Raw genomic sequence first — 20539 nt, forward strand, 5'->3', positions numbered from 1 at the left:
AATCTAGTGTTATTAAATTCTTAACACAAAGCGTTATTAACAATCATTATGTTTTTAATATTGTAAATTAATATGTAAAACACTCATATGTACGTATGTATTTAAAAAATGGAAAAACTACAATATTGTATAGTATTGGTTTTCTTTGTATAAATTTTAACATTTATATTATTCTTACTCACTTTTTTATAGGTTCTATTTTTTGGGGTGGTTCTCGAAATGAAATACGATTTTTATGTAAAATTTGTAATTTTTGGTCTTCTTCAGTGAATTCGACATGTTTCCTGTGAAATTACATTATAAAAATGTAATCTACTTTATAATAAATTTCATAAAGCACAAAAAAAAAAATTAAAATATTTAAACAGCGTAAATCTAGTATATAAACTAAAATAAATTTACTCTAAATTTTTTAATATAAAAATTTAAGCCTACTTTAACGAAAAAAAACAATAAAAAAAGCCTATATGTTTTCAATTTATTAAGTATGTAAATTGTTATAACAAGCTCTCAACTTTTGTATAACAGTTAATTTATATATTATGTATATATATATACATATATAATTATTGTAATATATAACAATATTAAACATTCCATTCAGTTATTATTGTTATACTTATAAATTAAAATTTAATATTATTCTTCACTTCTTCACCATTATACAATATGGTACACATACAATAATTTTCATTTTTCTTATAAAATCGAATTTAATTACGAGTAATTTTCATTATTTAGGTATATAGTTCCAGTATGAAATTCTAATATATTTAAAATAATAATTAAAATAAATAATATTTTTATCGTATAATATGTAAATTTATTTTTATTCGAAATTTTTTGTTACAGAGTGTAATACATTGAAATTGACGAAATTAATATAAAAAAAATGTTATACTTGTACCTGCATTTGTATAATATAAGTATGTATAAGGAACATCCAATCGAACAAACACAATCATAAATATTATACAGATATTATAGTAGTGAAATTTTATTTTTTTCATATTGTTAATAAATTATTTTCTGATTTTAGTGTAGGTATTGGGACAAGAACAGTTTAATGCTAATCTGACATTAATTTGATCTATTCAGCAATTAAAATTTTATTGTCTAATAAGTAATTTTCATTTGGAACAACAGTTTTCAGTTTTAAATGAAAAAATAAATAAAATTTCAGTCCTATAAATTGTTAATTTTTGCTCTCAATTGATTTTTGATTATAAAAATGCAACACACACTGTAACAACAATTCCATTCAATTTTACAATATTAAAAAAAAAATTGTTCAAAAAATGAAAAAAAAAAAATTTTAGTAAATTTTAACACACTGATTTGGTCTGTTAATAACATTTGAAAAAAAAAATAAACTCCGAAAATAAAAATTAATTTTGTATAATTGTACGATTAAGAAAAAATAAAAAAAAAAAATTAAAAAAAAGCTGCAACAAAAATTTTTACTTTCAAAAAAAAATTCTTAAACTCAAAATTTAATTTAATAATATTGAAGAGAATTTATCCGGTTTTTGACTATTTTGAGAAAATACTGCTCTGTATTATTATTTCTCTTCTGTATAACAGTTTTCTCAATTTTTCTTGTCTTCTCTCAATTATTCAAATTAGTTGAAAATTTTTCTTTATTTAATAATTTTTAGCACTCGATCACTCACTTTAAAAAATTCTCCTATCTTTAATTTGCTATTTACCCCCTCCCCTATTCACAATGGTACTTTGCCAAACAACGAAACAGGGCTGATCAAGTTTAAAAAACGAAAAACTGTAAATTGTTTTCTCAATGAGAAATCGAAACCTTAAAAAAATTCAAAATATTGACGAAAAGACAAGAATCTTAAATAAATCGTCAAAAAATCTCTATTCAAGTCTGTAATATAAATAACTGTAATATTTATAATAAATCAAAAACCGGATAAATTCTCATAAATTTTCGTTTATAGTCAATTTTATTTTAATAAAAAAAAAACAAAAAACGAAAAACCAAAAAAAAAAAAATACAATTGATGACGTTCAAATGACATTTAATGACATTTATTTTATAATTATTTCATTGATATTTTTATAATTAGCATAAAAATTGTTTATATGATTTTTTTCATTGTAAATTTATTTAATAAAAAATTTAAACTTACTTGGCATTCTTTGGTCGTTTATTATCTAATGGTAAAAAATCTTCATCAAAATCTAAATTGAAATCTTCACCAAGATCTCGAGGCACTAATGGTGTTCTCTGATGTGCTGGACTTGTGTGATAACCATCAGCATGAAGCTGCATTTTGTTGTTTATAAATTTTTTTTTTTAAATTTTTGATAGGTTTAACAGCCAGTTGATTGAATTTTGTTTTATTTTTTTATTTTGGGGTCAAGATGCATTTTGATTTAATTAAAAATTTATTGGTTTTATTTTAGTTGGTGTAGTTGCAAAATTTTGATAAAGAAACGGAAATTCGAAAGAAAAATAGAAAAAAAAATAGAAATATCAGTAAAATAGAAGTAAAATCATTTGTTAGGAAATAGTTAACAAAAAAAAAAAAATAATTGAACAAAAAAGAAAATATTTAACCCTCAAGTGCTGCATTTGATTTAGTTTTGTGTTCAATAATTAAAATTTTAATGCTATAATACAAATTATAAATTCATTTAACATTTTATTTATAGTACTGCAATCAAGCTCATTACTCGCAGCAGTCAATACAAAACTATTTTCAATATTTCAGTATAGCTGTCAAGGGTTAAATATTTAAGTATATATAAGTATAATAAAAAAATTAACAATTCATTTAAGTTTTTTTTTTCTGTTTTGATTTCAATTTATAAAGTAATGGAATTAATAAAACTTTAATTTTTTAAGTTATATAAGCTAAGACAGGGAAAAACACAATTATTTTCATTCAATACATTAAACGTTCAGTAATTGAAAAATTTTAATCTATAATTATTTTACATATTATACATATACAATGATATAAAAATATTAAAAATTTATTGAAATAATTTGGAAAGGAAAGTGTGAAAATTGTTTGCAATAAGTGAGATTATGTGATTCGCATGCAAGTTGTATATTAACAGTGAAAAGAGATAACTTTGAACTTTTATACAATAAGTTTTATATTAAAATTTTTACATTATTTTTATATTAAAGTGATTATTAAATTTAGGAGTCACATGAATTGAGATTTGAGTAAAATTAAAAATTATATTTTGTGATTTTGTAATACAGTAGATATTTGTAGTCCAATACTTGTAGTGCAATAAATCGGCGTACGTTTTAAAAACAAACAGTAAAATTTGGAAATGATCTTATAGAGGGGCATTTAAAATTGAAAGACAAATTTGATGCTACAAAAGTTTTTCAGTTCGTGTGTTCGACCGATTAGTTAAATAAAGGCGTATATACCATTTTAAAGACGTACATGCAGTACAATGAATTTTTTAAAATTATAAATGAGATTGAAATTTTGTGCAAGTCAACAAATTATTTATAAATAACTTTAGAAACGTATAAAACTTTATGAATATGAAGAATCGAATCCAAAAATTCACGACATTAATGGGTCTTATTTGAAATTCTAAAACGGTTTGTGCTTTCACTTGATGGACTTCACGAAACTGAAACTGTTAAGTTTCAGAAGTAGAGTTTTTATAGCCTGATTACAAATTGCCGTATTTCTCACACTGCAGAAGATTATTTTCTAATCCTCTTCTCAATTAATTGCAATCTATTTAGATTTTAAAGGTTTTTTTTTTGGAAATTTCTATGAATTTTTAGAAGATAATTGTATTGTTATACAACAAATGCGAGAAAAATGATTAAGTTTTAAACGTACACAACTTATAGTATAACAATTGATCACTAAAAATAATATTGAAATAAAATGACTTTTACAGTTTAACTTATATTTATATAGGAACAAAAAGATTATTAAAATAATTAAATTTAAAAATAAGAATTTTTTTAAAAATTAAATTCGAATTCAAAATTGAATTAAATTAAAACAAAATAATTTATGTGTCCTGAATTTTGAGTGATTTTACAATTTTGTAATTGATAGATGCGGGCTAGATGCAAATTTATAGCTTTTAAATGTATGGTTATGCAATATTAAATTCGAAATGTGTTCTAAAATCTTATACTCAATGAAAAGTGTTTTGTATATGACTTGTATAAATTTTCGTGATATGATCAAAATGGCGTGTACACGATAAAATACAGAAAAAAGAAACAACAGAAAAAACCCTAATATAAAAAAATTAAAATTTTAAATTAATTCCAATTAAAAATATGAAAAATATACAAAAAGAAAAAACTTAAATTATAAAAATTTTAAGATGTAAAATTTATAAAAAATTAAAGTAATTTAAAAAATTTAAATTTTTTACATACTTATGATAATTTTACTAGGCGTTAATTAATATAAACAATATAATATACTTATATGTATGAATATATAAAAATATTTTTAAATTAAAATTTATATATTTAAATATGTAATAATATAGGGCAATCATTACTCGTGCAAGGAACCTTTGTATATTTGATTTTTTTTTTTTTTTCAAAAATAAATATGCATGTAGTTTATATATAGATATGTAGTAAATATGGAAAAAAATAAATATGAAAATAATTATTAATTTTATATATAATAAATTTAATTAAAAAAATATGTTTGTATGTATATATTGAAATATATTATAAAAGAGCATTCCAAAAAAAAATTTACTTTATTTAAGAGAAATTTAAAATTTATTTTTTATAGCATGACACAAGAAATATTTAAAATGAAATAAATTTAAAAAATAAAATATTATTCAACAAATTTAGAGCCATTAATTTTTATTTTTTTTGAAAAATTAAAAAAAAATAAATAATATTTATTGTTGCTAAGTAGGTGAAATTTTACAATATATGATTTCAATAAAAATTTAATGATTTTTACAAATAAATGTTGAAATAAAAATTTATAAAATTTTTTTTTAGCTTTATTATGAATTTTTAACAAAATGGCTCATTAATAAACATTTAAAAAGTTAAAAAAGATGAAAAATTGAACAGAAAATTGAAAATTATTCTGATTTAACCCTCTAGCGCGAATAACGACACTTGTAAGCGGATATTTTTTTTGATATAACAAAAGAAATAAGTTGCAGTTCCAAATAGTTTAACCAGTTAAAAGTTATATTTGAACCAGTTAAAAGTTATCCAGCAAACCAGTTAAAAGTTATATTTGAAAAATTTTTAAACAAAAAATCGGGCATTAAAGGGTTAAAACTTGGTATTTCATTCACATAGACTATCTGTCGTAAGGATAACAAGTTACGTAAATTGGATATTTTGGGGTAACAACAAAATTCTTCTAAAAATATTTTTTTTCTCTATTGAAAATTTGATTTTAATTTAAAGTAAATCACAAATGTTAAAGGGATTTGAAATTATTATGTTACTATGGCGACAATTATTGGTATTAATAAATCGGAAAAAAGAGAGAGAATAGAGAATTGTTACTGAGAAAACACAATGGCGTTAATTCTCTTAGTTGCAGTATTAAAATAGTTGCATGCAACATGTCAAATTGACTAACAGTAGATTTCCGCCACAATTGTTACGTTAATAGTGTTTGACACGTCGCTTAATTATTATGTCAGGTGTCAAGCACAGGCGGTTTTCAAATTTTTTTTATAAAATTATGCAAAGTTTATCAAGATAAATTGAAGAAAGAAATTAATAATATTAACACATTTTTTTCCATCAATTTGGAAAAAAAAATTTGAGAAATACCAAACTATAATTTTTAATTTTCTGTGAAATTTTTTGAATTACAATTTTTATTTATTTTTTTTTTTTAATTATATAATAGAAAATTTCAATATATTTTCTGTATTTTATACAAAAAAGGGAAAAAAAAATTAATTTTTTGTACAATCGTTTTATAAAAGTTTCCATTTTTTTTTTTGTTTTCTAGCACGAGTTCCACAATTGACCCCATACCTTAACAACAGTTCCGACCTGATCGCTAGCAGCTGATTGCCTGTTATCAATTAAACCGTCACGTTCCATATTATCTAAATTATGTGATTCTCTTGTTGATTCACCCAAAAGGCGTTCTCGCATTTCATGGATGTAGGGGCAACGCTGCATTAAATTTATATTACAAAATTCTTTAATTCGCCGTTTTGATAATTTTTTAATATATAATAAAAGTATATATATTTGCCAGCCTTATATAATATGATTTTAAATGTTAAATCTATTTATATGATATATATATATATATATATATGTGATATATGAAAGATACTTGTTCCTTATTGTATTTTGAAGTGGAGTTTTTTAAACAAAAAAAGAAAAAAAATTTTTTTTTTTGTTATTTTCGCAACAGCCACTAAACACAACGATATGAAAATTTTTCAGTCCTACGCACTTTTATTTTTTTGTTTTTGTAAAAAATATGTTAAAATTTTCTTTTATTTTGTAATTTTTTATTTTTTTGCAAATATGAATAATGTAACTAAACATATATTTATGTATATAGTATTATGCATGTATTTATTTACAAAAAAAAATTCTTAATGTAGTTTGAAGTAAATTTTCAGTTCAAGGATCTGGAAATAAAGAAAGAAAATTATGTTTTAATTAAAAAAAAAAAAATATTAAATTTAATATTGAATGTATAAAATAAAATATATTAGATATAATTTTTAATATTACACATTATGAAATACGAAGTGAATGTACTCTAGTTATCCTTTTAAAGATTAAATCAAAGCGACACGTTTTGTATAAGGTGTTGGGAGAAGTAGCAAGCATTACAAATATGTGTAGGTATCTTTATTCATAGTGCTTTGCCATTTTAGCTTAAAGTATATGACATCATTATGTTTTTTGTATGATCGTTATGTATGATAATAATTACAATCACTTCAAACATAATCTTTAATTTAATGAATGACATAATAAAACAGAATAGAGAATTATTAAATAAAAGTACTCGATAATTAAATAAAAATTGAGTTTAAGACCTTTAAAATAAGTAGGTTATTTAATATGTTTAAATATTTCATCAAAAATCAAATAGAGATTTTGACATGATTAAAATTTAATGAGTCAATGAAATTAGAACTCTTTCCTATTATAAAACACAATTAATTGCACAAATAGGCGGTACCAAAATAGTTTTAATCATTAAAATTGCTATTCATTTAACTTTGTAATGTAATATTTGTAGGCCTTACAGTTGAGGTGAGAATCTGCATAGAAGATGAAGGATCTTTTGCAATCCAAAAATTTTTGATAAAATCGTATGATCGTATGAACTGAGACAGATTTTGGTTTAAGTTCGTTTCTATGTTTTATAATCCGATATGCAAAATTTGAATTCCGTGGTTGTCATCCCGAAACTCGTAAAACTAAGTGTGTATAATGGGTGTTTTCAAACTCTTCATAATATTTTTCCTAGTATCGAACACATAAATAAGACAAGCACATTAATTAATAAGAAAATGCTGACCAGTTTTAAGACAGTGATTACAATTTTCAGTTAGATTTGATTATTTAATCGAGTAATTGTAACTAGATCGAAAACTGCTTTCTAAAAATTTAGTGCATAATTATCATAACCTTATTATATGAATAAAATTTGAGAATTTTTTCTTCCAAAAATCTCTGACCAACATCATACAAAATATTCGTTTATAAACGTAAATCGGAATATTATGACGTCTTTAAACAAATTGCATGTAATTTTTATTAATGAAAATTTAAAATTTGAGTACAGGTGTTTTTTTTAAAATTTTCTCAAATAATTTTTAATTTTTTTTTTCAATTTGTAATAACAAGAAAACTTTTTATTTTGAATTCAATTACTTTAAACATGCAAAAAAAAAAAAAATTTGTTTGTTTTGGTTTTTAGAAAACGAAAGTGTGCCAACAAATTGTGGTCGACGGCTGCCTTTATTTGAATAAAAATAAACAAAATAATTTTTTTTTTTTAATTGAAAACAATTTTTTCTGTAGTAGTTTTCCACTTTTAATGTTTATTTTTTTTTTTTTGAAATTTTGTACATGTTGCACACACAGTTTAGCCTTTCATACATTTTAAGTATGTTGGGCAAATAGAAATAAAAAGTGTTTAGGAAGAACAAAAGTGTGTAAAAAGCAGCAAGTGTGCGTTGTAAAAAATGCGATAGTTATAATAAAAGTTATAAAAATTTTATTTTACAAACGATTCAGGCAAAATCTTTTATGCGTAATCTCATAAAATTTTTTGTCCCATAAAATTTATTAAATATATAAGCAGTTTTATTATATTGAAACCATTTCATGTAATAAATGGGGCGATTTACAATAAGTATAACTCTTAAAATGTTATATGAGAACATGTGGACTTGTTAACCTTCGAATTTTCAAAGAAAGTTGCAGAAAATTTCATATGAAATTGAGATTAAACTTTTACTGTTCAAACAGAATTTTAATGAAATCAAACAAATTGCATGAATAATGTTGAATGTTCAAACTTTGTCTTAGACTAACATTCCACTTTCTTATTTTAAAGAAAAAGAAAAATTATTATATAATAAAGAGAATGTGGAAATATCTATTTTATGTGGGAATTTTCGAAAATGCAGGGTAAAAAATAAAATCTGGTTCAAGTTTCTGTCAAATATTTGCAAATTGAATACAAGTTTATAAGAATTAAGGAGTATAATAAGACCATAGATATACTTGTTAGACCTATATGGGTTAAAAAATATTAATATCGCAAGATCTCCCACATATTACAGCACATATAAGCAATCAATGCACAAAATTTTTATAATAAAAGTAAAAGCAACATTTGTTAAAGTCGTTACGAAAATAAATATGCCTGCTTTTCAAAAAAATAAACAAAAAACTAAAAATATCCTTTTAAACCCACAATATTTTAATTTTTTATCCAATTTCACATCTCATATCCTTGCTTGTATATTCTATTAAGTATATGTATATACTTGTACCGATAAATTTAATGTTGTCACATCATAGTATAAGATTTCCAAAAATAAGTTTTAAAAATAATTTTCACAATTTTTATTTCGCAAAATTTGTAACAAAGCTTATAGCTGTGTGTCCTCTTAAATATATTTTGTATATATATATACTTTAACTATGTTATAAATGTTTTTATAGATCAAGGTTCAAATTGAAAATTTTATTTTCAGTTTTTTGTTTTTATTAGATTTTCTCTCAAGAGATTTCACCTTCTGAGCAATCCTCATTCGGTTGGGATCCCAATAAAATTTGAAAATTCATCAAAATCAATATTTAAAGTTACCATACATGAATTTATTTATAAAATTTGATTATGTCTCTACAAATATTCATATATAACATTGGCTTATCTCTAATGTTTTCCAAAAAAAAAGACCAAATAATCATAGGAGAATTGATAAAAGGAAGGCATACAAATTTAAGACCACAATCACATATACTTAATGTAATAAATGTTTTGGAGGTAACCATAAATATTCTGTGTATGTTCACTTATGTATTCTGTGTAGGTTCAAAGGATAAAATAATTTTCTAAAAATTTTCGGTTTAAAAATAAATTGATTAACTTACATTTCCTCTTTTTGTTTTGTTTCTTTTTTTTTTAATTTTATGTTAATTTTTTTACACAAAAATAAAATATCCTTTCCATTTGCAGGAAATCAATTTTCGGAAAGAAAATTGAAAAACTTTGTGAAAATAAATTTGAAATTTTTTGTTTTTGTATTTGACTCCATTAGTAATGATGTTAAAACAATTCCCAATTGAAATGTAGGATGCTAGTAGGTCATATTTTGTTAATATGCAAAGTTGGTGATATTTTCCAAAAAAAAAAAAATATTAATTTATCCTAAGTACAACATGATTTAATATACTTAACAAATTAATGTACAGTTAAGTGATTTATCCTTTCGGGGGAGAAAATTAAAAAAATTTAAATATTTTCAGAAAAATTGGGAAAAATTCTAACATTATGGAAAATATTGTAAAAGTTTGTTCGAATTTTTTAATAAATGTAATATATTTTGCATTTCAAGAGCTTCACCATCCAACACTATGGGGTTATTGTCCAAAAATTATTAGGAGGTCATCTTTTATTTTGTGAATTTGGAACACTTAAAGTTTTCAACTATTTATTCTCACATTGTAAGCGTCCGAACGATTGTCATTCATAGAATTAGAGAGGAAATTAATTCAAAAAAATAAATTGTTTAAACAATGCTGCCATATTAAAATGCAAGATTATATACAAGATGATTTTGCCAAAATTGCTATTTTATATTAAAATTTTGCAAACTTTCAATACACCATAGCATTTACACAATTAAAAAGGAAATGTTGCAACATAAGTATGAACAACAGAGCTGAAACAAAACCCAGGAATTCATTTTAATTTAGTGATCAGTTCATTTCTGTTTTAACATTTCGTATACATTGAGTTTCATCTTACTAATCTGAAATCCATCTATATAAACAAGCATTTTGTATTCCACAAATGTGACTTACATGAACTTAACTGGAAAAAGCTTCAACAAAAAAAAAATTCATCTGCTAAATTCCTTATTTTTCATCACAAATTCCTTAAATATTTACAACTCCTTTAACTTTATATCCTCATACTAACCTAGAGACGTATTTTTCTCTATGTCATTAGTTGGGGATATTTTTTTTTTGTGTTCTTCATTTTTACATTTTTCACTTATTTCTCCACATTCTTATCATTATTTAAAATGAACATATCATGGATCCATATTTACTCTTGCATACACACACATAATATGTAAATACTTATAGTACATCAGTGTGTCAACACACACTCATCCTTTCCAATGTACAGGAATGAAAATGTTTACTGTTATTATTCCCTAAGGAATGAAATGAAAATTTTTTTTTTGTTTTTGTTATTCAACACTAAAATTATATTTTATTTGAATTTGAAAGAGAAAAAGAGAATAGTGACATATATAAAAAAGGGGCTAACAATTGTTATAATGTTTTAGAATAGCATGTTATGCCTAATGTAATCTCCTAACTAAACACTTACACCTAGGTATATGTACATTTAACATATATGGACCACAAATAATTCTAAAGATTTAAAAAGATTTACTGCTTTAACACAGAAACGTTAATTTTCTAAATACCATATTGTATACAAATATATTATGTTTAAGAGAATGTGGGACAGAAGAGAAAACTTAAATGTGGTTACAGAAGGATATGTGTGAATAAAGAAGAGTTTTATGCACATATTATGACATGTACATCTAAAATAACAGAGAGGGAGAGAAAGAGAACGAAATAAAACAAAATAAAAAACCTGAAAGGAATTGTATAACATTTCTAAATGATGAGTGTGAGTTTTACTTCTTTTGACATTTTCTAATATACTTTAATTCCTTAACGTTGTGTATGGTAAGTACTGACTGATTTATGTTCGAATAAGAAAATTTTTAAAAATGATTTAGTTTAATGTAATTTTAATTATGGTAGGTAATTTTTCAATGTAATTTAGTAATAAATAAAACAGAAGATAAATGAGATCCTAACTCCACACTGATTAAGAATAAAAATATTAAGACGCCACTTACAAGTTACTTATGCAGAAAATAATATTTTATTTCTCATATATGTCGAACTATTTATCGAAGGATTTTAATTCACAATTGTGGAATTCGGTATTTAATCATAAACATTTGGTGTAATATAAACTCTAGAGCACCCTGTTTCATAAATTTTCATAGAAAAAACATTGTCTTGTTTTCAAAACTGAAAAAAGGAATTGAAGGCAAAAAATTATCCCTTAAGCTTTTAAAATCTTCTAATAAGTATAAATGGAATCCATTGAAATTGAATATATATATATATATATATAGACATTTTGTAATAGATTGAAGGAATATTTCTCTGCTTTTAATGCACTTGACTTCTATATGTCATTATTAATTTAGTACATATATGAACAGTTAAAGAAGAAACCTTCAATTGTAGGTTTAAATCTTGATGGTTCAGAGGAAGTTGAAAAGAAATTTAAAGAATTTTTCAGTAAAATTACTAAAGTGTTTTGAAGCTAAATCGAAATATTTTCCTTTTGCAAAGAATTTTACCTTGTGATACTTGAAATGAACAATTCCTTTTTGCCTTTTTATTGCATCCACTGCAATTACAGTTTGTTAGTAAATTTATTTGAGCGAAATTCAAACATCATAGTTTGAGTTACTTTGTTTTATGACAAAATTATTTTTGCAGAGGAGCAGCTATTGTTATGTCCGGAATAGGGTTTTATAGTGCTTTATAATGCGCTTTAAAATAATAAAAAAATTTTATCAGATAATTCTAATCTGACTAATTATTTTGATTAGACTAAGATTATTGAACCAAAATGTTCTAAATTTCACAATTAGAAGGTCAATATGTTGTAACGAACCAAAATACCACCCGTTCATTATACAATTATTACAATAATAATCTTTTGTTTTTACTATTTTACTCCTTCTTTTTTGGCAAATTTCATTCTCAAGAAGAATTTATAAAAAAAAAAATCCAATAATAATTCTTTTATTTAAAGTTGTCTTATGTATTAGAATCAGAATGTCAATGACATATTTTTATTAAAAAAAAAAACAAAACAAAAGGAAAATATTTGGACCAATTCCAATCTAAACAATTTATTAATTTTTTCTTTTTGAGAAAAAAGAACCCGCCGCCGACTACATAATATGTGTCCAGACTAGATATTATGTACAGTGGTTTATAAATTTGTTACAAAAAGCAAATTATTCATATTTTTTATTTCTACTTATAATTTTTGCGATATTTTTAAATTATTAAATGACCTAATATTAGAAAATTTATTGCTGGGTGTTAGTATTGTTGTGTTCTTAGCTACTTTGGAGATGGAAAAGTCATTTTAAATTTTCACAGTACATAATATATAGGAAGTGCCATAAATAATGAACTTTTATTGTAGCAGGTCGAAAATTTTGCATCATCCTTACAAGCGTAGCAGGTTTGGAGCTTTCTCATAATTATTTACCATTCTGTTAGTTTGTAATTTCTTAATTACTATTATTATTAATAAGTTTCTCTAAAAAAGAGGCACTTAATTTAAAGTGAAATATTAAGAAGTTCAAATATAAGATAGCTGAGAAGAACAAGATGAAAAAATCACATTCGAAACCTGAATTTCCAATTATCAAATTAATTCAATTGCTTACATTCATTCCAAAGATAATAAAATAAAAAATTGCAAGCCTTTTAAGAATATTTAAAGTTTCCTATAGAATTTCTTAAAGTACATCGTTTAGAAAAAAATTTACAATAAAAATAAAATGTTCCTCTCATATTAAATTTGGAGGTCAAAATAGTAAAAATGTTCACACTTTATTTTCTGCTAATTTTTTTAATATTTTAACCTCAAAACATCACAATTTTCCAATTCTAAATTGAAATAAATAATAAATCTAATTGGATTTTATTCTATATATTTTTATGTTCTATGTAATGAAAACTGTAATACATAATATTTTTTACTGACATCATTTTTATTACTCAAGTGTTAATTAAAAAGAAAATGAAAACTCAATAGCTATAAATACCATACTCTTGACTAAAATATTTAAACTGTTATACAAAATAATATTCGAATATTATTCGAAAAAATATTTTTGCAATTAATCTTGAAAATTTACAGAAAAAATTTATTTTTTAAAAATGGACCGTGAAATTTTCATTTCAAGAAAGTGATCTTCTTCTAAAAGAGAGAGGAGGTGAGAGGAAGTTTGAATTTTATTTATTTCTTTTTTGTTTTCCCCTTTTTCCGTGCAACATAAAAGCTTTTGCTATTAAAAATTTATATAAAATTAATTTAAATTTTTAAAAATTTCTATGTTAAGATTATGACAACATCACGCACCCTTGAGAGGAACAACACTACAACTCAAAAAATTTGATTTCTTATTTAGATATGTTGTTTGCAGTGTAAAAATATTTGATTGCATTTGTTGCAAACCCCTCATCGAAAATTTTCACTTTTATTTGCAATTTTCTCACTTCAATTTTAAATGTTTTTTAAAAATGATTTTTAATACAACCTCTTTTGCCAAAGTTGTAACTCATGTTGTAAAACTGCTGTTAATACCACAACTTGTTTGAATAATAAATCGCATAGCTTTAAACTTAATTTATTCGACGCTATAAAATCGGAGATATTGCGTTATGTTTCTCAGGTTGCAATCATTGATATTTGAACAAAAATTTTTATGCTTAACGCACTCTTTTTCGATTTGACAAAAACAAAGTCGAAAATGCTTTGAAGTTATTTTTGTTTTATTTTCTTTTTTATTTGTTTCTAAACTAAATTCTAAATTTGAGCCCCTATTCTTATTTTTCAAATACGATGATCTTTATTACATGGGATAGCTGATTACGAATCATATAAATAATTCTGATTTGGCATCCGGTCAAATTTTAATCAAATCTTAAAAAAAAAAAAATATTTGAGTATAATGGTTAACAACAGCAAGAACAACAAAATGAAAGAAAAGAAACAAAAAGTAAATTACATTGTCAACGCTATTTTGGATTCAAAGATGTTTAAAAATATAATAAATGAAGTAATTACAGGGACGGAACACGTCATTTATAATGAATGTGCATAGAAAAATTTTATGAGATGAAAAGAAATTTTTCTAAAGAAAGTAAAAAATTTTGTTTTCATTTTAGAATACTAAAAACGATTAACCCTTTGTATTAAATTACGCTAGAGTCAATATAACAGTCAAGTATGACAGATTTAACAATAAGAAGCTAAACATTTGTCTGGATCATAATTTACATGAAAAATTATCGAAAAGAAAATTTCATTTGGTAATGAATCAATATTAGCAGGTAATTAATTTGCGACAAGGCGAGAATTAAACTATTTTACAAATTAAAAATTCGAATGCTTTCATTGATTGGTGCTTGAAATGATACTATAATATACTACTAATATACTATTGTCGAATTATTGCTTTGTAGACTTAAATTAAATCTTAATTTTGAGAGATATTGAGAGATATTAGAAGCAAGGAGAAACTATTTCAATGGAATACCATGGTTGCATAGTAAATTACGTTCAAAATTTGCGCTTAACCCAAAAACATTGGAAAACGGAAGATCCGGACATATAAATTTTGTGTCCATAACTTCGGCCCAACACGGTATAATTTGTACCGTTGAATTTAAACTGAATCATATAGAAAATTCTAATTCGTAGTGAAATTTGAAACTATATTCAACTCAAATCGCATTTAGCAGGTTGGTTATTAGGACCACAGACTTATAAAATTATTGAATCCCCAATTCTGATTTAATTTTTTATAGAAATAATCAAAAAATTATTCTAGTTAGTTATCTAATGTCTTTTTCGATTGTAAGTTGTTGTTTTTTTTCCAAAAACTTTTTGTCTTTTTTAAATGTTTCTATTCCTATGAATAATATCGAAGTTAAAGATTCAAACGTAATTGCATTATGACAAAACAAAAACGGCAAAATTTCAGAACAAAAGTTTTTCTTTTGTTCTGAATGTTTTCTTTTTGTTGTCTTATTTGGTAAAATCACTCGTGCATTTCTTTTAAGAAAAAAATTTCAAATTGAATTGAATGAAAAAAAGTAAGAAGTAAAAGTGTGTACTTACAACGTACAGTGTTGAGGGGGAAAGTACACAATATTGTTGTAATGTGAAAGGTTTTGATTTGTACACAAAGTGCAAATGCGACTTTTAATGTAATTAAACGTAGTCATTTTCTTTGTTGTTTGCCTATTTCGAGTCTATACTTTGAGACCAAGAGGGTAAAAAGTGAAAAAAAAAATATTATTAGGCGGATTTATTTTCATTTTTTCTTATACATATAGAAAAAGAGGCTGTTAAGTGCTGACCTTATAAGATTTACTTCCATACACATATTCTTAAATTTATACCCAAACATACATACAAACATAAAATTTTATTTTTATGTAATTATGTTTTGACAATGATCCAATTTATGAGTTTATCGTGCATTGTTATTTTTCTCTGTTTTTCATTTTGTTTTGCTGTTTTCACTGGTTATCCGTGTCTAAATTTAGGGGGCCTTTAAAGAATTTAAATAATAAAAATAAAATTTTAATAGGGAATAATTTTATGTTTTTCTTTTTTTTTTTTTCTTTCTTTCATTCACTCTTGGAATGAAAATAATATTTTTTTTTTACTTATTGTTGAAAATTTAATAAAAATTCTTGAAAAGGGCGAATTCTCTTCTTAATTCATGACGATTAGAATATTATTGTATAAATATTATAAAACGTAGCCGAAAAGAAAAAAAATTCTTTAATAAAGTGTGTAAGTACTTACATAATTTCATTAAAAAGTGGGGGATGTAAAAGAAAATTTTTTGATGATGAACTATACATAATATGAAACACTAGACGAGAAAGGAATTTATGTAAGTATGAGAATAAGATTTTTGGGGAATTTTATTTTAAAGTTTCTTAAGAATTTGGGTCAATTAATATGAATTATAAAATGTCGTTTAAAGATTTATTGTATGTAGTAGCGTATTAGAAAACATTATTTTCACAAGTGTCTATGATATTTAAATCGAAAAGGAAATATAAAAGATTTATTGGTGTAAAGTTTATTCATTGAACGATTGAATTTTTATAGAATAAAATCGATTTTGTAGATTAAAAAATAAATAATTGGAATTTTATGGTATATTTAGGGAAGAACGCGTTGTCAGTTGCCCCCTTGAATTTGTGTACATTACAATTACCATACATTGGTATTTGGCGTTGAAGCTTTGAATTTTAAAATTCAAACCTTCATGCATTCAAAAGCGAAGGCATACTGTTTTTCAGAGCAAAAATTCAAAAGAATTACAATAAAATATAATTTTGTTCTCACAATAGAATGCCATTGGATAAAATTGTATCTCAGTTAGTTCATAAATTTAAGTTTCTACGAGTTTCCTAATTTTAGAACACAACTGTACTGATATAAGATTCTTAATAAAATAGAGAAAACAAATGATACCTTCTTATTCTTATTGCAATAATCAGTCATATTTTTTTCCACTAAATCATCTAAACAACGTCAAACTATTTTTAGAACTCATTTCTGAAATTAATTCAAGTTGACGTTTTACAAATTCTTATATAATGTTTAAACATTATATAATATTGAAAATGCGTAGGTAAGTACATTAAATCAATAAGTAATATGATTGCCATTTATCATTGTCTCCCCAAAATCTTCCTTTAGATGTTATATATGAAAACCGCAAAAAAAAAATGAAAAATTAGAAAGATTTTGAAAATTTCAAGTGATAAACAACATTACCGTTATTCTCCTCTTTGCTTAATGTTACATTTACAGACATGAACAATTCGCATACAGATATATTAATGAATACACACGAAAATAAATGGATCGTAATATTGATGTAAGTATGATTTTTGTCATTAAATTCGATTGTGTTTTTTTAAATTTTTAGGAAAATTTCTTTTTAGGGGAAGATATTCAACATAATTTAATAATTCAAGAAAAGCATTTATGCTGGTTCAAATCTCAGTTAATAATAAATACATCCAGGGTTCCCATTAATTTTTTTTGAAAATTTCAGTGATTCAACGATTTTAATATTCTTAGCCGCACTTTATAAAACTAGGACTATGAGGTGTAAAATCGACTATGTTTCTATAGAAGTTGTTTACTTGAATTAAATGAGATTTGTAGCTGTCGCAAAGCCATTCAAAAACCAACTTGGAAATAGAAATTTTTATTTTAATTTTCCATCTTTTTGCAAATTGGCCTCAGTAATTTGTTCTGCATCATTAAATTTATTTTTTATTTTTGCAAACATATGCAAATAAATTGAAAGTTGCATACCACATCAGAGTGTACTCATGACATACTGAATTTCGTTTATGATTTTATTGATATAGGCGTGCATATTATGTACAAACGCATATAAAAAGTTGAAGTAACATATGTGTATATAAAAAAAACTGTAATACATATAAGTAAATAATATAAGTAAATAATTAAATCAAAATACAAAAATTAGAAATCAAAATTTTCAAAATAAACTTTTTCAATATAAAGTCTAAAACACAATTAAACAAACCCATTTCGAAAATGAGGCCAAAATTTTTTTTTGGTTTTTTTTCCACAAAAGAAAAATAGCAACAAGAAAATATTTATGCTAAAATAATACTAAGTATACATACATAGTACAGAAGTCAGATGAGTACATCTGAATTTTGGATGCGATATACGCGTGCGACAAAATATTGTATATGACTTTTATGTAACCAGAAAATCAAAATTTTAAAAATAGAACAGAAAAATGATTCAGTCTTAATCAGAAGCAGGAAAATTTTATATGAAAATTCCAAATAATTTTTTTTTCTTTTTTGAAAATTTGTTTTTTTTTTACATTTTTCTTCTTGTGTTTATTTTGTATCAGGGAGGAAAATTGATATGTAAAAAAAAATAATTAAAAAAACAAGAGGAAAAACTTAATTGAGTTTCTGAATGCAATCATCATTTCATTTTGCTGCTGGTAAAATATTTAATAGGCAGCATACAATTGCAATTTGCATTGGCGAATTATGCCAAAGTGATGTTTAAATGTGTTAAAATGAAAATCAGTAAATCGATAAAAAATTTTTTAATAATTGATCATTAAATATTTATTTGTAATTTAAAAATTTGTTATTTTATAAAACCAACCATAAAGCAACGGTTCGTATAAAGCAACGTTTTGTCTGAATTATTATAATTATTATCTTACTATGTCCTTTTGTTACGTACATTTAGGAGGAGAGTGAAAAATTCAAAAAGTTGTAATTGGGCTAGATGAAAGTGATATGAATTTAAATTTGTTAGTATGTATAATTTTCCCGAAAATATGAAAATGTGTAACTCATATCAATTAACGCATTAAAAATTTTTGGAAGCTCTCCTAATTATCTATAGTCGTAAGTGTAGTTGGCAACGGTTTCATATAAAAAATTAATTCAACTTGGCTACTTAATTCCAAAAATTATTACAAAATAATTAGTTTTTAAATTGTAAATGGTAAATTCAACCTATATCTGAGGTCATTGTCCAATAATTTTGCTTTAAAAATAAATTTATTGTATAACAATTTTATGGAAATCAAAATTCTGACGTAAGACATTGTTCCTAGTTGGACGTTGCTTATAGACTTTAAGGTTTTTTTTTTTTAATCTCATTAATATTAATAAAGTTCTCGAATTACATTGCAATAATTTTTTTTTAGTAAATATTTTATTTCTTACATTCACATTTTATTCTAAATTCACACATACCCTAACATAAATTCAAGAATAACTGTAGCAGCAATAACCTTTTCAAATTATTATTTCGTCTACTTCCCTATTTCTAACAGATATGAAGTAAAAAAATAAAGCAGGTCTTGCAATTCAACCATGCATCTTATAATTCCTTTAACAGTTCTCCTACAGTTATATTCAGTTTTCAAATACGTTTTTAATTTCTTTAAAAAATAAAAACAAAATAACGTACAATGTCCAAGAGAGTTAAAGTGCAAATTGTCATTTTTATGTATGCATGTACCTACAAACATAAATAAATTCGTATGCAATATTATTTTAATTGAAGAAAAATTTTATATTCATAGAAGGAGAGAAAAGCAGTACGAGTATAACAAAATTAATTGCATTTTCTTCTTCACCCGTAATGTTTTTGTTCTAAAGCATTCTACCGGAAAGCCTTGGTTTTTTTTTATTTTTAACAATTTTTTCAATTATTACCACTCATTGTGGATGTTAAAATATAAGAGGTAGATATGTTTTCGTTTATGAAATTTTAGAGAATTTAATGGACGAATTTAAAAAGAAAAAACAATAATATCACCTTTAAGAGAAAACTATAAAATAAGAAATGAAAGAAGAGATTCACTTAAATAGGGGGACACCAGAATGACCGAAGAATTAAGAAAACTTTTATTAAAATACTTAAAAGAAATCCACTTTGAGCTCAGGTATTAATTAAAAATTTATAATGAATTGTGAGAACAAAAAAATATTAAAAAATTCAGACGGTTTTGATTTTGTTTTAAATACGAAATTTTATTAATTTTTAAGTAATAGAAGAAGAAATAAAATCCGAAAGGAACGTGCAAATAAAAGTTAAAATGTCAGATTAATTTAATTAATTACACAATTGTTTATTTATAAAGAGGTTTTAATTATTATTTGAAGTAGAATCAAAAAGTTTAGAGAAATTATTCACTGACGATTCACTTACAATATCGTATTTTATATACAAATTAATTGTATGGTAAAAATTTTCATTGTTGAACTCATTTGGAAAATTATGGGCAAGAGAATTTCTTAAAAAATTTTAAAATGCTAAATAAAATATACTGAAATGATTACTGACTTAAATTATTTTTAAAAATCTTTTTCTTCAATATTCTCTGACAA

General features: G+C 23.7%; 1 protein-coding gene across 5 annotated transcripts in view; it reads right to left on the reverse strand.

The window, feature by feature from the left end:
* Nucleotides 1-20539, reverse strand: part of LOC129605300 (proton channel OtopLc) — a 147026-nt gene that overhangs the window by 68455 nt on the left and 58032 nt on the right. For 2 of the 5 annotated variants that reach the window (XM_055514972.1, XM_055514970.1), the window contains exons 3-4: nt 6023-6618; nt 2151-2287 (exon numbers count right to left, since the gene is read on the reverse strand). In XM_055514972.1, coding sequence (XP_055370947.1) covers nt 2151-2287; nt 6023-6154 — 269 coding nt within the window. In that variant the 5' untranslated portion in view covers nt 6155-6618. Of the gene's footprint in view, nt 1-2150; nt 2288-6004; nt 6619-20539 lie in introns of all 5 variants that reach the window. The other 3 variants (XM_055514969.1, XM_055514971.1, XM_055514974.1) reach the window with 2 other exon arrangements.

The sequence above is a fragment of the Condylostylus longicornis genome, unplaced genomic scaffold (assembly GCF_029603195.1).
Source record: "Condylostylus longicornis isolate FDR11 unplaced genomic scaffold, ASM2960319v2 ptg000013l, whole genome shotgun sequence".
NCBI classification, from domain to species: Eukaryota; Metazoa; Arthropoda; class Insecta; order Diptera; family Dolichopodidae; genus Condylostylus; species Condylostylus longicornis.